Source organism: Scyliorhinus canicula, chromosome 15, assembly GCF_902713615.1.
Source record: "Scyliorhinus canicula chromosome 15, sScyCan1.1, whole genome shotgun sequence".
Classification (NCBI taxonomy): Eukaryota; Metazoa; Chordata; class Chondrichthyes; order Carcharhiniformes; family Scyliorhinidae; genus Scyliorhinus; species Scyliorhinus canicula.
In genome coordinates this window covers 143,415,143-143,430,864 of record NC_052160.1, presented here as the reverse complement: position 1 = coordinate 143,430,864, position 15,722 = coordinate 143,415,143, and the positions used below count along the sequence as shown (strand labels likewise).

Sequence of the window (15,722 nt, the reverse complement as noted above, 5' to 3'; positions counted from 1 at the left end):
GCAAACAGTACGAATGGAATTCCTTTCTTCCAATCATCTGGATAATCTTGACAATAAGCCCTCAACATTGCTTTAACGTCTGATGCCACCATTCTAACGCTCCCTGCGATTTTGGATGGTACGCAGTTGATTTAAATTGTTTTACTCCTAAACTATCCATAAACTCCATGTACAACCTCGAGGAAAAATTTGATCCTTAATCCTATTGTATTTCTGTGGGCAGTCCATATCTAGTAAAATTTGAGGTCACTCCTCCACAATCTTTTTAGCTGAAATGTTGCGTACTGGAATGGCCTCTGGAAACCTCGTAGACACATCCATTATAGTGAAAAGATATTGATCCCCACTTTTCATTTTAGGAAGCGGCCCCAAGCAATCAACTAAGACCCTTGTAAAAGGTTTCCTCAATTGCTGGAATGGGTATTAATGGGTTTTATCACCTTTGAGATTTCCCTATCACTTGACATGTGTGACATGATCGACAAAATTTAACTACATCTTTATGTAGTCCAGGCCAATAAAAATGTTTTTCTACACTAGTTTGAGTTTTCCTTACTCCCAAATGACCGCCGACTGGTACCTCATGTGCTACTCGCAACACCTCCTTTCTATACCCTACCAGCAATACTACTTGATGAACTTCTGCCCACTTTTGATCCGCCAGCATATGTAAAGATCTCCATTTTCTCATAAGACATAATTTTTAAGGTAATAACATTCTGGTATACACTCAGAATCCTCTTCGTGTATGCTTTCTGATAGATCCGTTTTATTTCTTTATCTTTTTGTTGTAACTCCGCCAATTTTCCTGAACTAAAAATATCCGCCTCATCCTCAATCTGTTCTTGTTCTTTTCCAACCACCTGATCAAAAATCGTTTCTGATCATTCAACTTGAACTTTTTGATTTCTCCTCCTGTCTTAACCTGTGACTTTGCAACCTTATTACTGCATAATCCGGAAAAATCCAAGGATATTCGTCCTTCAACAATTCAGTTTGATTTTCCACTGATATATCAACCACAGGAGGCATCACTCCCACCTGCGATCCAGCTATATCATGACCCAAGATAAACTGCATTCCTGGACGAGATAGTTTCTCTAATACTCCTACTACCACTTCACCACTCTTCACTGGACTTTCCAACCTCACCTGAAATAATGGAACACTACTCTTCTCATCCTGAATTCCACAGATTACCATCTTTTCTGGCAATGTACCTCCCAAACTAAATAACTCCTCATCTCTTACTGTTAAAGATTGACTAGCTATCATATCTCTTAAAATTCTGACTTCTTACCTACTCATCCTGGTACACATGAGTAAACTTTACCCACACAAGTAAATTCTTGAAAGAGCACCTTCTTATCAATCACCTCTTGATCAGGCTGTACATTCTTTTTCACCTCCTTTGCTTCACTTCGACTTTCCTTTACTACTTTAATAAACCCCATTGACTTATCCTTTTTTAGCACAACAGCCTTCCCAGTGCTTTTCTTCAACCCCAACACTGTGACATTACATGGCCTCATTTATTACAGTAAAAACATTTGAAACTTTTCTTCCACCCTCCCAGATTTCTTTTTTAATCTGAGGTACACTATCCTTATTATCTCCCATCGTATCCACTTTACCTTTAACAGCTGAGTATTTCTCTTTTCCCCAGTTTCTATCCCTCACAGACTGAAACTGATGTCGGAAACCAAATTTTGATTTATGAACTAATTCTAATCATCTGCCATTTCTGCTGCGTATCTCGTAGTTTTAACCCTTTGCTCTTCCACATGAGTTCTCACAACATCAAGAATTGAATTTTTAAACTCTTCCAAAATAATCATTTCTTTAAGAGCTTCATATTTTCGGGTCTATTTTCAAAGCGCTTATCCACCTATCAAAATTACTCTGTTTGATCCTTTCAAACTCTATGTACGTTTGACCAGATTCTTTACTTAAATTTCTAAACCTTTGTCTGTAGGTTTCAGGCACCAGTTCATATAAACTGAAGATGATTTTTTTCACCTCCTCATACGCCCCGGATACCTCCTCTGATAGTGATGCACTTTATTAGCTCTACCTACCAACTTTGTTTGAATCAGAAATACCCACATCTCCTGTGGCCATTTTATTTGTTTAGCTACCTTCTCAAATTAAATGAAAAAGGCTTCTACACCCTTCTCATGAAACGTGGGAAATGCTTGGATATATTTACATAGATCCCCCCAAGCCTCTGACTATGACGTCTTGCTCACTATCCTCATCACTATCCTCAGACTGTATATTTCTCGTTACCTTTGCCGATGTTAACTGACTTTTACATTTCATGGCCAGTTTCTGAAGTTCAAAGTCTCTCTCTTTTTCTTTTTCCCTGATCTGTACCTCTCTTTCTCTCTCTTTTTGTTCTGCGAGGGTTATTCTTTCTTTTTCCCTCATTTCATATTCAAGCTGCTTTAATTCTTTTTCATGTTCAAGCCACTTAATCTGTGATTGAATTCTTGCCATTTCCAATGATTCTGACTGTGTCTCAGGCAATTTTAAATGCTCAGCTACCGCCTCAATTACCTCTTCTTTTCACATTTTATCAGGCACTGTTAACTGCAATGTTTTTGCCAAATCTGAGCCTTTTTTTATTCTCTGTTTATAAGGCACCGTGTGTGACCTTATCCGCCCGCAAAAACTTCTGAGCCTCTGAAAGAGCCATTGTCCACAACACACTCCCTATTTAAACTTGAAAACAACACCTGAAAATCAAACACAAATATGCTCACCCCTCACTGTCTTTAAATTCACTAAGCCACCCAATCACGAAAGATAGTCTTTTCTCCCGGACGAGCCCCCAATTTGTTATGGGCCAGGGTTTCGAAAACTCCAAAGTATATCATAGAGTTTTCCTGTTCTGCAACTGTTTATTGATTTTGGTTACGGTGAGCACAAGAGCCTACCTCTCAGATGTTATTCAAAAGAGGTCTTCGGCGCTTTTAATCAAAAAAACAAACTTTATTCGACGAATTTAGTTAATATTTGTATACACACATACAGTAAGCATTTTTATCAACTACAAACATAAAGACCCCACACAGGGCAGCACAGAGGTTAGCACAGTTGCTTCATAGCTCCAGGGTCCCAGGTTCGATTCCCAGCTTGGGTCACTGTGGAGTCTGCATGTTCTCCCCGTGTCTGCGTGGGATTCCTCCGGGTGCTCCGGTTTCCTCCCACAGCCCAAAGATGTGCGGGTTAGGTGGATTAGGCATGCTAAATTGCCCTTAGTGTCCAAAAAAGTTAAGTGTGGGTTACTGGGTTACGGGGATAGGATAGGTACGTGGGCTTGAGTAGGGTGCGCTTGTAAGGGGTGGTGCAGACTCGATGGGCCGAATGGCCTCCTTCAGCACTGTAAATTCTATGATTCACCTCCAGTAATTTATGTATAACCCTTAATGAATTCCCCCTTTAACTGTTCCAATTTAATAACAAGAATCCCACTGTGCCCAAGGACCACCAGAAGGGAGGGATACCACTACCCCATGCTGAACTTTCAAATTCTCACACATTATCTCAAAACTTGAGGAGGGAGATGTGGAATCATTTCTCATCTCATTTGACAGCCTCGCACAGCAAATGTCATCATGGCCAGCAGAGAGCTGGACACAGCTAAGGTAAAGCAGGTTAATCGGTGAGGCATGTGAGGTTTAGGTCAGGCAAGTGATAATGTTTTCTTGTCAGTTGAAACTGCAGCAAACCATGCGAATGTTAAACAAGTTTTCTCGAGGCTTCAGACTTCCGAAACAGCCGAAACAAACTTGCATAGATTTCCAATTTCTATGAAGACCCCATATGGAAGAACAAAAGGTTTCCAAAGCTTGATCGGCAACCCAAGGAGCAGCTGACGGTGTGACTCCAGTTCCAACTGAACTGTGATCTGGTCATTCTCACAGGCAAGGGAGAGATAGAAGGGAGATAGATGAAGTCGGGGCAGTCTGGGGAGAAAAAGAGAATAATGAAGGAAGGACTGAAGAGTCCCCAAATTTTAAAAGAGGAACTCAGAGGAGAGACCATTAGAAAGCGCCCTGTGTGTTTTCAATGTGGGGAAGCAGGACATGGAAAAGAAAGTTGCTGGTGTGTAAGGTAACCCACAGGGAATGCAGTGGAAAAAGCCAAGCCTGTGGCCAGGGGAATGGTCAGCTTGGTTAAAAGAGCCGGAAAAGGGCTTCCGCATCCTCAGACACACTGGCTGGAATTCTGGCCATTGGGATTCGCTGTTCTTGCTGGCCGTGCACCCATACCTGTGCACTTCCCGGGAGCGTGGAATGGCTTTCAATGGGAAATCCCATTGACAAGCAGCTGGAGTAGCGAATCCCGATGCCAGTGACCTGCACATTGCTGAGAAACACGCAGCTGGGAGAAGCAGAGAATCCAGCCCACTGTCTACCTGCAAACATTACAAGAGCGGGACATTAAAGAAATGCCACCTGAGAGCAGAAATACAGTGAATTAGAGTATTAAACAAGAGAATCATTAGAGGGAGCGTGGAGGTTGCACTGGTTCGAATTTATTTGCAAAGTGAGTTTGCTCCAAGACTGATAACATCTGGTGTGATCCCAAACTTATCCTTGCAAAGGAACAGACATTTAGCTATCTGCAGCTTTCAGGTTCGGAGCCCTCAAGACTCAAGGACCGTCCAAAGTTGCTGTAAAGATCTCAGAAAACCTGCTGGATTCTGCAGGGGACAGAAAGCTAATGGTTTAGAAACCCTGCAGTGGGCCATACAACGTATGAGGGTTGAGGTGGCCATGGAAGGTCCGGTTTAACTGTCAGAGGCCAGAACGAGGCTCGAATCCAATGAAGTTAAAGCACTGACACCGGGCCAGTAGTGTTATCAGAGGTTTTCAGAGGTTATCATTTCCCACTGCAGAGGTTGAAGACTTGAAATAAGATGAAAGAAGTGAACCAGGAATCTGGTCATGAGACACCTTCTTTAGAAATTTAATTGGATATTTGGGAGATTCCCAAGCAGGTGATGAGTCAGTGAGTTAAATGCCTCACTTAGATGAAGAGCTATAGGGGAGTGTGGAAGGAGCTGACCAGCCACCTAGGATCAGTAGCTTTCCAGAAAACTCACTCTCAACATTCAAATACAACCCCCAAAGACTACAACACTAAGTAAACCTTTAAGCTTTACTTTTTAACATCCATATGACTTAAAAACATAACCTTTATCAGAAGCACATCAGGTTAAAGTCACTACTGAAAACATTTTCTAATTCTGAATTCACCAAATGATCAAGAGATGGTCTTTTGATGGCAGAGAGAACAGCAGTACACCTGCTCTGTCTGGCTTCAGCTCCAACACTGAAAATGAAACTAAATCACATCCTGCAGCCCATTCAAAAATGAAAGTAAAAAGCTGACAGACAGCCCAGCTCCACCCACTCTCTGACATCACTGCAGTAGTAAACACTCATTTCTTAAAGGTACTCTCACTCCAGATATTTATATACATACCCATTTATAAACGCCCATTTCTTAAAGGTACTCTCACATGACAATCCTGACTTGGAAATATATTGCTGTTCCTTCACGGTCGCTGGGGCAACATCCTGAAATCCCTCCCAATCAGCACAGTGTGTGTACCTACAGCTCAATGACTGAAGTGGTTCAAGAAGGCAAATTACCACCACCTTCTGAAGGGCAACTGGGTGTGGGCAGTATGAGCTGGCCTAACCAGCGACACACACATCCTGTAAATTAATTAAAAAGTATATAACAAGAAGCGGCTCAAGGCAGTGGATACTGCAAAGGCAGAACATGACAATATTCCGGCAATAGTACTGAAGACTTGAGCTCCAGAACTTGCCACACCACTAACCAAGCTGTTCCGATACAGCTGTAACACTGGCATTTACTCAGCAATGTGGACAATCGCCCAGGTGTACCCAGTGTTCAAGAAACAGAACAATTCTAACCCAGCCAATTCCCGCCCGATCAGTCTACTCTCCATCATCAGCAAAGTGATGGAAGGAGGCATCAACAGTTCTATCAAGCAGCACTTACTCAGCAATAACCTGCTCACAGACACTCAGTTTGGGTTCCGCCAGGGTCACTCCGGTACCCGGTTGTCAACAGGGGTGTTTGAGGTACCACCCTACCAAGAGCCTGACCACCCAATGGTCTCCAATGGCCTGGGAGAGCCATCCTCCCCCCAGGTGCCATTATGCCTGGTACACGCTTGCGGAAATCAGTTCCTAGGCGTCAAGGGAATACGGCTCAGACATTATGTGAGCCTAATGGTTCACTTAAATATGTTAATCTGGATCTTGCCCAGTGAGGGCAAGATACAAATCATGACGTCTTGTGAGATTCAGTTAAGTCTCACGAGGGCGTTTTGAGCATTGTGAATCTCGCGAGATTCAATGGCCTTGTCACATCACTAAGTCGGGCGCGACAAGGCCATTAAATCGCGCCAACGTTTTGTTAAAATATTATACACTACAGCAATAGAAATCAGTTCATGTTCAGTTTGGTAACATGTAATAATTTACCAGAATCAGATGCCAAGAACAGTCTTCAATGTATTGGCCAAAGGAAACAATCCTTGACTGCAGTAAGTTCCATTGTAATCATCCAGATCCATGGCCCACAACATGGCACCTCCAAATCTGTTCCTCTTCACCCACTCAGCCTACAGATAAATAGACATAAAAGTATAACCAGAAAGTGTCAAACAAAGTTTTTTCTTGAAGATTTAGTCCTTTTCCTTCAAAAGGTAAAATGGGTGATATAAATAAACATAAGAACTGGGGGCAGAAATTGCCCCTCGAGTCCTCTCCAGAATATTGAGGAGATCATGGCTGATCTTCCACTTCAACACCATTTTATTGCACTATTCCTGTATCTGTTGATGTTTTCAATGTGTAGAAATCGACTGATCTCACTCTTGAACTTGCTCAACAACTGAGCTTGCACAGCCCACTGGAGGAGTGCCCACTAGAGGACAGCCCATTGGAGGCGAGCCCAATGGAGTAGAGCACACTGAAGGAGAGCCCACTGGAGGAGAGTCCACTGGAGGAGTGCCCAGGGGAGGAGAGTCCACTGGAGGAGAGAACAAAGGAGGAGAGAACAAAGGAGGAGATCCCACTGGAGGAGAACCATTAGACCATAAGACATAGAAGGAGAATTAGGCCCCTTGGCCCATCGAGTCTGCTCCGCCATTCAAACATGGCTGATATTCACTCATCCCCATTCTCCTATCTTCTCCCCATAACCCCTGATCCCCTTATTAATCAAGAACATATCTATCTCTGTCTTAAAGACGCTCCGTGAATTGGCCTCCAATGCCTTCTGCGGCGAAGAGTTCCACAGATTCACCACCCTCTGGCTGAAAAAATCCTCATCTGTTTTAAAAGATCGTCCCTTTGATCTGAGATGGTGTCCTCTTGTTCTAATTTTTCCTACAAGTGGAAGAATCCTCTGCACGTCCACTCTATCCAGGCCTCACGGTATCTTGTATGTTTCAATAAGATCCCCTCTCATTCTTCTAAACTCCAACGAGTACAGTCCTCAAACGTTCCTCATACGACAAGTTCTTCATTCCAGGGATCATTCTTGTGAATCTCCTCTGGACCCTTTCCAAGGCCAGCACATCCTTCCTTAGATATGGGGCCCAAAACTGCTCACAATACTCCAAATGGGGTCTGACCAGAGCCTTCCACAGCCTCAGAAGTACATCCCTGGTCTTGTATTCTAGCCCTCTAGACATGAATGCAAGCATTGCATTTGCCTTCTTAACTGCAGACTGAACCTGCACGTTAACCTGAAGAGAATTGTGAACAAGGACTCCCAAATCCCTTTGTGCTTCTGCTTTCCGAAGCATTTTCCCATTTAGAAATTAGTCAATGTCTCCATTCCACCTTGCAAAGTAAATAACCTCACACTTTTCGACATTGCATTTCATTTGCCACTTCATTGCCCACTCTCCTAGCTTGTCCAAGTCCTTCTGCAGCCCCCTCGCTTTTAAAGGCTTCCCAATCCTTTGGTTTCCCGCTAATCTTTGCCATTTTGTATGTTTTTTTACTTAGCCATTATACTCTCCTTGCCATCCCTCATCAGCCATGGATGCCTTGTCCTCCCCCTCAGCATGTTACACTGGAGGAGAGCCCACAGGAGGAGAGAACACTGCAGGAGAGTAAATTGGAGGAGAGAAAGCTGGAGGAGAGAACACCAAAGATTAATTACTCTCTGAGTGAAGAAATTCATCCTCATCCCAGTGCGAAATGACCTGCCACTTTCTCTGAGTCTGTGTCCCCTGGTTCTAAACACCGCAGCGGTGAGATATCATTGAATAACTGGGTTTGTGTTGAGGGGACCTGGGAAACCTGCCTTCCCGACCATCCTGCTGGATAATGGTGGGTCAGCATCGGCCCAGAGAATGTCAGAGAGTCATTTTGAATTTCTAGTCAATCTGGCACCAATAGGATTGCACTCTGTTCCAGATTAAATCAGGACTTACTGGCACGGACACCTGGAGCTGCTGGCGGAGTCTCGCGATGTTGGAGCAGGAACTGCAGGTGGCATCTCTCCAGGTTGGAACCTGCAGCTCCTGAGTTCAACATCGGGAGGTTCCATCTTCAGCTCGAGCTCCAACATCGAGAGATGAATTCGATCAGAAATCGTATTGAGCAGAATTCTCCGTTTGGGGATTATGGGCAAAGCCGTGTGTTTCTTTGCCGCGCACCGTTTACCGGCAAAGTTCACCTGTCCCTTGCAGCTGATGCCTCAGGCAGAGACAGTGGTAACTTTATAGAAAGCGAAAACCACGGGCCAGAAACTCCACCGCCCATCACCCGCCACCAGTAGCAAAGTTCTCGATATGGCATTGAATCCTGTGTCGGGGAATAAACAGATTGTTTCCGATGTCCCAGTCGCCCGTTGGTGGTGGCATCAAGGTTCGTGCCCCGTACAAACGGGAGGATGGAGACTCATCATTTTGCCTTCAGGGTCCGCAGGGCTCCAGAGCACCGGGAGGAAACCAACGCAGACACGGGGAGAACGTGCAGACTCCGCACAGACAGTGACCCAAGCCGGGAATCGAACCTGGTGCCGTGAAGCAACTGTGCTAACCCTGTGCTGCCGTTGCCCACAGCTTATTACAATAACGATCTGCAAAGTTTATTTTTGTATCCAAAGCAAAATACAAATGTGGTCATCGCAGACAATGAAATATGGAACTGGTCTATCACATCACATGGAGTGTGGAATGGGTCATACAACATGAAATGAATGTGGAGAACGACAAGAGTGACCAACTGCTGGATGTCCCTTTGTTGTAATATTGATGTCACATTCAGAAATGAGAGAATCATCACGGGACAATCCCTTTCACCAGAAAAAAATGATTTTCTTCAGCCTCTGCTGCAGCTGGGAAAAATTAGCCTTGTTCTTTACTTTGTACCAAAATGATACATCACAATCAGTGTTTTCTTGGCAGTGAACAGAACCACTCTAAGCTGATGATTGATAAAAACTCCATTGAAATTATTGAACTGTGACAATTTTTTATTCATTCACGCAGGGCTAACATGTATTGCCCATCCCCAAGGACATTGGTGTGGATTGAGTTACATGTCGGCCAGACCTGGTAAGGACAACGGATTTATGTCCCTAAAAGACATGAGTGAGCCAGATGAATTTTTCCGACAATCACCAATGGTTTCATAGTTATCATTGGACTTTTTGATTCCAGAGTTTTATTGAATTCAAATTTTACCATCTGCCCTGGTGGGATTTGAACATGTCCCTGGGTCTCTGTATTACTATTCCCGTGACAATACCACTATGCCCCTACACATCTCTGATGCTATTAATGAACTGTGAACTGGATGCTTAGAGAATATGTGTGAAATTATAGAGATAAATTCAAAACTCATACCTTGGTTTTGTAGCTCTCCCGATCATCAAATCCGACCCATTGATTACCCCTGAATGCATAACGAACCTTCTGATCCGCAATGTATTTAATGGTGGAATTTTTCAAAAATGGACAGACCTGTCAATCAAAACCAATAAGTGCAAATTAATGCAGTTCTCCCATAGGTTCAATCACTTTGATATTTTAATCCAATTCTATCCATAATAACCAAAATACAATTTCTAATCATAGAAGGAGAAGAATGTCAAATTGTCAAATGAAAGCCTGCGACAAATTGCTACTGAGTCTGAAATGTGTGTGGAATTATCTTTTCTACGTTGACAGTGAGGATCAGGAAGAGATCAGGCATAATCTGATTGGATGACGGAGCAGACAGGAGGGGCTGAATTGTCAACTTCTGCTCCGAATTCCCATGTTCCCATCTTCCTATTAATCACAAAGGAAGGGAACAGTTATCCTCCCAGCAATTCCTTTCCAAAGGCACAAACTGTAGACTTTATGGGCGCGAATGTCTGGAAACATTTCGAAGTGTGGTAGTGAGCGAGAATTGCCACGAGCTTCCCGCCGCTCGGCTCAGTGAGGCCAACAACGCAATTCAACGCTAATTGGTTCTCTTAATGAGAACCCAATGGGCTTCTTGCCGAAAATGAAGGCTCGCCAGCTGATTCACCGGCACCGTGCTCGTCAGGCCCCCGCTAACAAGGTCGAGCATCACTTCAGCTGCACTTGCTCAGCCAACCCCAGCCAGCTCGCAATAATGGTGCCGAGGAGACCAGCCTAAAGATTCGGGGAAGCTGGCCTAGGGAGGCAATGGAGGCCAGCAGGGATGTCCTGTTCCCCCAAGCGTCCTTGCGAGTCTGCCACAAGGCAGCCAGTGCTGCCTGGGATGGTGGCAGCATCTGTCACCTCGGGGAGTGTCACCAGGAGGATTGGCCTCATGTGCCTTAAGATGGTCAACAAAATACACCGGGCAACACGAGTGAGTAGACACCAAAGCCCCCCACCCCCTCCCACCCAAAATGGAGCATCGACACCCCCAATCTCCATCTGACCCCCACCCCTCCCTCCATCTCCCTCCCCCTTCAAACCACACACCCCAATCCTCCCTTCACCCACCACTGTGTACCATGTGTGTGGCTAACGATGCCCCCTCTGTGTCTCCTCAGGAAAAGCTCGCTCGTAGTCAGCGGGAGAGGGCCGAGACTGGTGGAGGGGTGACCGACTTACGAATCCTTACCTCCTTCGAACAGCGTACCCTGGAGGTGACTGGGGTGGTCAAGGATAAATCAGTCACCCACGCGGGGGCTGTGCGGACGGCGCTGTGGTTGAGGAACCACCAGGCTCCACGCAGAGGACCTTTCAAACGTGCATTGTTATTGCCTTACTGACTGACCCATCTCTCCCACTGATCACATGTCCATTCTCCCGCAGGTCCAGCTGACAACGCCAGCCCATCCCGGGTGGCACCCACACCTGACTCCGAAGACAACACTTTGGAGGCGAGCTCCGAAGATGCCACCATAATAGTCGCAGCACAGCTGGCATCTGCATCCTGCCCCAGCGCGGATACACATATCCTGGTGGGACATGTTAGTGGTTAGACTTCGGGGACACAAACTGGAGAGCACCACATCACTGATGATGCACAGCAGGTAGAAGCAGGAACCCCCGGGCGAGACAGTCAGTTGCCCCCGAAACACATAAATGCTAGTGGCCCGTACGGGGAGCGAACCCGAAACACATAAATGATCCAAGGGTTGGCATGGTGGTGCAGCGAGCGGTTGCCTGCCAGTTGCCCCCCCCCCCCCCCCCCCCCCCCGTGCACCCCCTCCACCCTCCTATGATGGCCCACACCTGCAGAGGGCCCCTCCACCCCCAGCCAAGAGTCCCTCACCCCCCCAACCCCCCCCACCGAGCAATGGGGTGGCAACCCCATCACTCATGCGCTCTTTGCCTGTGAGCAAAGATGGCTACCCACCTCCTCGGCTCCTCACAGAAACCCTTTTCAAGAGGAGTACTAATCAACACAACCACTGAATAACAGGAGGCCGTTGGATATGGGGTGGCTCCTACAAAGTGCAATGGAAATTGGGCTTAAGTGGTGCCAATTGGTTTCTCTCCTCACTCTGGCGAGATCGTGATTACGCCTACAGGAGTGGGTCGGTTGCATCACAAACTGTTTGGCGCCTGGCGCGGTTCTCGCTTTTGGCCTCTCCCGCTATTCGCTGGCCTCGTTTCGCTTGAATGATAGTGTAATAAGGCCGTAGAATTGCGCCCTATGAATGAGCTCACCTCTCTATGGTATGAAAATATCTTTTTCAATTTCTGTAATGGATATCATACAGATGTATATATGGACACACAGATATAGGGCTGGGTTCTCTGCCACTCACTGCCAGTAGTGTAGTTTCCAATGCAGTGAAATAAACACGAAGGGTGTTATACCGATGCTCCCATCCCTGCTGGCAGACACATCAAGGTTCATGTCCCTCGCCAGCAGGAGGATGGAACTAGTTCAAATTGATGCAATTTTACCCTGTCAATGGACTGGGCACTGGACTCGCCAGGCCTGCGTGGTCCTCTGGGCCGGGAATCATGTGGGTGGGATTTGATGTCGTCAGTGTGGTCCTGGGCTTGGTGGACCTCGCGGTGGGCCACGGGTGTAACTCTTAACGGAGTTACCCCAAAGTCCAGTGCAAGGCTCACTCCAGCCCACAATACAAATCCAGCTCACCCCAACCCCACCTTCACCATCCTCCCACCATCACAGACTCCCAGATGAGGCGTCTCCCCCAGAGCAACTATTGGAGCTTTTGGTGGGGGCTTCTCTTATGGGGGTGGGTTTCTGGTGGGGGCCTCTGAAAAGGGGGTCACCGGTGGAGTTGGTGGTGGTGGGGGGGAGGGGGGGGGGGGGGATCACCCTCTCACACCCAGAAAATCCCGTGGAGGGGCCCGGAATTGGGTTGCGGTGTGGGAGGTTGCCAGCCTTTGGGCCTTGCTATCAGGCCGACTACTCAACATAAACCCCGCTCTGCATAAATCTGCATGCCAAGTGATGGTGAATTACGTGTGAATTCCCTTTCCCAGCATAAGTGCAAATCACAGGTGATTCATTCCCGGTGGGAGAACATAGGGCGAGATTATCCGTTTCGGACATTAAGGGGTGAATTCTCCGCCGGCAGGATTCTCCGTTCTTCCGGCAGTTGACCTGGCAGCGCGGGGTTGGGACAATGGGAAATCCCATTGGTCAGAGGCAGAACGGAAAATTCCACTGCCAGTGACGGCACCCTGCTGAGAAACAGAGATAAGTGTCGATGCCAGGATGGAACTGGGAGTGTTCCCCATTGGGAATGCTGGTCCCGGAGCCATTCAGGGCATGTTAATGGACCAGCACTACACCCAAGTGAAACTAGAGCAATTCCAAATGGCACCAACATGGGATTTACTGGGGCCAGAAATGGCACTGGAGAGCTTGACAAGTTGGAACTGCAGACACACACCATTCCCCACACACACTCAATGTAGACAGGAAGATGGCACCAAGGACAGCGGCCCCAATATTTACTGATGCAATGCTGGAGACAATGCTGGACGCTGTGGAGGAAAGGCGGGATAGCCTATTCCCCAGGATGGGCAGGAGGCTACCGCCAGCGGACCTCAACCGGGCTAAGGCGAAGGTGGCACAGGTGGTGTGCGCCGTGGGCCCCACCGTGAGAACCGACCTGCAATGTCGGAAGATGATGAACGACCTCCTTAGGGCAGCCGTGATGAGTCACCATGTTCCTTCCTCTCACATCACCCCCATCCCTTACTCCTCACAATCCCCCCCCCCCCAAATGCTCCCCGTTCAAGATGGGTCACCATCTTGTGCGCACATCACACATGCTGTGGTACATCATGTGGAGATAGGAACGCCTGGGGGAGCGACAGCTGGAGGACAGTCCGATATCAGGGACTGGCTGCATTCCAGATTGATCTCACCCTCCTGGAAGAAACAGTGCCATCACTGATGTGTTGGGTACTGTGGATCCGCGAAACACATACAGGCCACCAACACTTAAAATAGTACTGCACTATTTTGTTAAACTATCAACTGTTGAACATACTTTTACTGTGGTTTACACAATGTTAGATTAACTAAAGACCTGTGCCTCTCCCAACCAGTCTAATCACTCAGCACATGGTGAGGATCTGGGCTGTAAGCTGTGAGCTCTGTACTTCTGAGAGGCTGCATCCCGAATGAGCGGGAAAACTGATGCCCTCTGTCTTTATAGTGAGTGTGCTCTAACTGGTGATTGGCTGCGGTGTTATGCATGTTGATTGGTCCTACTGAATGTCCATCAGTGTGTGTGTCTGCACCATGATATACTGGTGTATATTATGACAATCACTGTTGGAGATGCAGACACAGCAGAACATATTCCATTAAAAAAATATGTAAATGGGGGTGACCAAGGCAAAGTAGGGTGCTAATAGTGGCACATAAAGAGATTAGAATGTGTGAATGCAGAACAAAGGTGTACAGAATGTAAAGGGCAACTAGGAGCAGGAAACAGATGGATCAATTTGTGTGTGTGGGGGGTTGGGGGGGTGGGGTGGGGGGGTGGCGAGGTGGAACAATGGTGAGGGAAAAAGTTAAATGGAAGAAATGAAAATATATTGACAGAAATAAAATCCTCAAATGCCATATTTATTTTTCCCGCATTGTTACCAATCCTCCCCCCACCTTTGTTACTTGTGCGATTTCCCTTGTGGCAGCCTGCCGTCTCAATTGATGGGCTAGTAATTGACTAGCCTTTTCTCCATATTCATATTGGTACTCCCTCGCATGGCAAAGCTGCCTCACCACCTTCCCCCTCCCCCGAAGTTCCTTCCGCTCCGCCAGTCGTTCCTTAGTTGGGGTCACCATATTCCGCCATTCTACTTCTGTGATAGCACCCACCAACGTTTGTCTTTGTACTCTCTCTAGGTTATCCATATGCGCCATGTAGGAAATAATTTCCCCCTGAACCACTACTTTCAGAGTCTCCCAAACAGTCAAGGCAGAAACCTCTCCATATTGGTTGAGGTCCACATACTCCATAATCACCTGGGTCATTTTTGCACAAAACTCCTTTTCTGTCCGGAGCTCCAAGTCCAATCACCATCCTGGGCTTTGGACCCCACCTGAGTCAAACCTTATATCTACATTGTGGGGCGCATGGTCCGAGATTACAATCCCTGCATTCTCTGCCCCCACTAATCCTGACTGCATAGACTTCCCAACGGCAACAGTCAATGAGGGAGTATTTGGGAAAGGAAGGAAAACTCCCTCTCTCCTGGATGCCTGAACCTTCACGGATCCACCCCGCACCACCATAAATCCCCCGAACTCTCTTTCCATCCTCGATCTAGCCATTGATTTGGGGTTGGACCTATTCACCCTTGGATCTAACACAATTAAAATCTCCTCCAATTATCAATTGATGAGAGTATAAAGCCAAAATGGATGTCAGCATGTTCTTCACGAAGTTGGCATTGACCCAATTGGGCGCGTATAGGTTAACTAAAGCCACTGATGTTCCCACCAACATTCTGCTCATCATGACAAATCCCCCCCCCCCCCCCCCCTCGGGTTCCATAACTCTCTGACCACTGCAAATGTCATCACTTTACTAAGCAGGATCGCCATGCCCTTTGTCTTAGAATCAAAACTCGAATGGATTGACTGTCCCCGTCCTTTATTCAATCATGCCTGATCTTTCCCTCATGATGCGTTTCCTGTAGGAAGACCAAATTTGCCCTCAAACCTAGATGAGCAGAG

The 15,722-nt window shown here is 46.6% G+C and overlaps 1 protein-coding gene across 1 annotated transcript in view; it reads right to left on the bottom strand.

The window, feature by feature from the left end:
- Positions 1-6,538: 6,538 nt before the first annotated feature.
- LOC119978189 (acidic mammalian chitinase-like) overlaps positions 6,539-15,722 on the bottom strand; it is a 61,271-nt gene continuing 52,087 nt past the window's right edge. The window contains exons 9-10 of the mRNA XM_038819619.1: positions 9,920-10,036; positions 6,539-6,673 (exon numbers count right to left, since the gene is read on the bottom strand). Coding sequence (XP_038675547.1) covers positions 6,539-6,673; positions 9,920-10,036 — 252 coding nt within the window. The remainder of the gene's footprint in view (positions 6,674-9,919; positions 10,037-15,722) is intronic.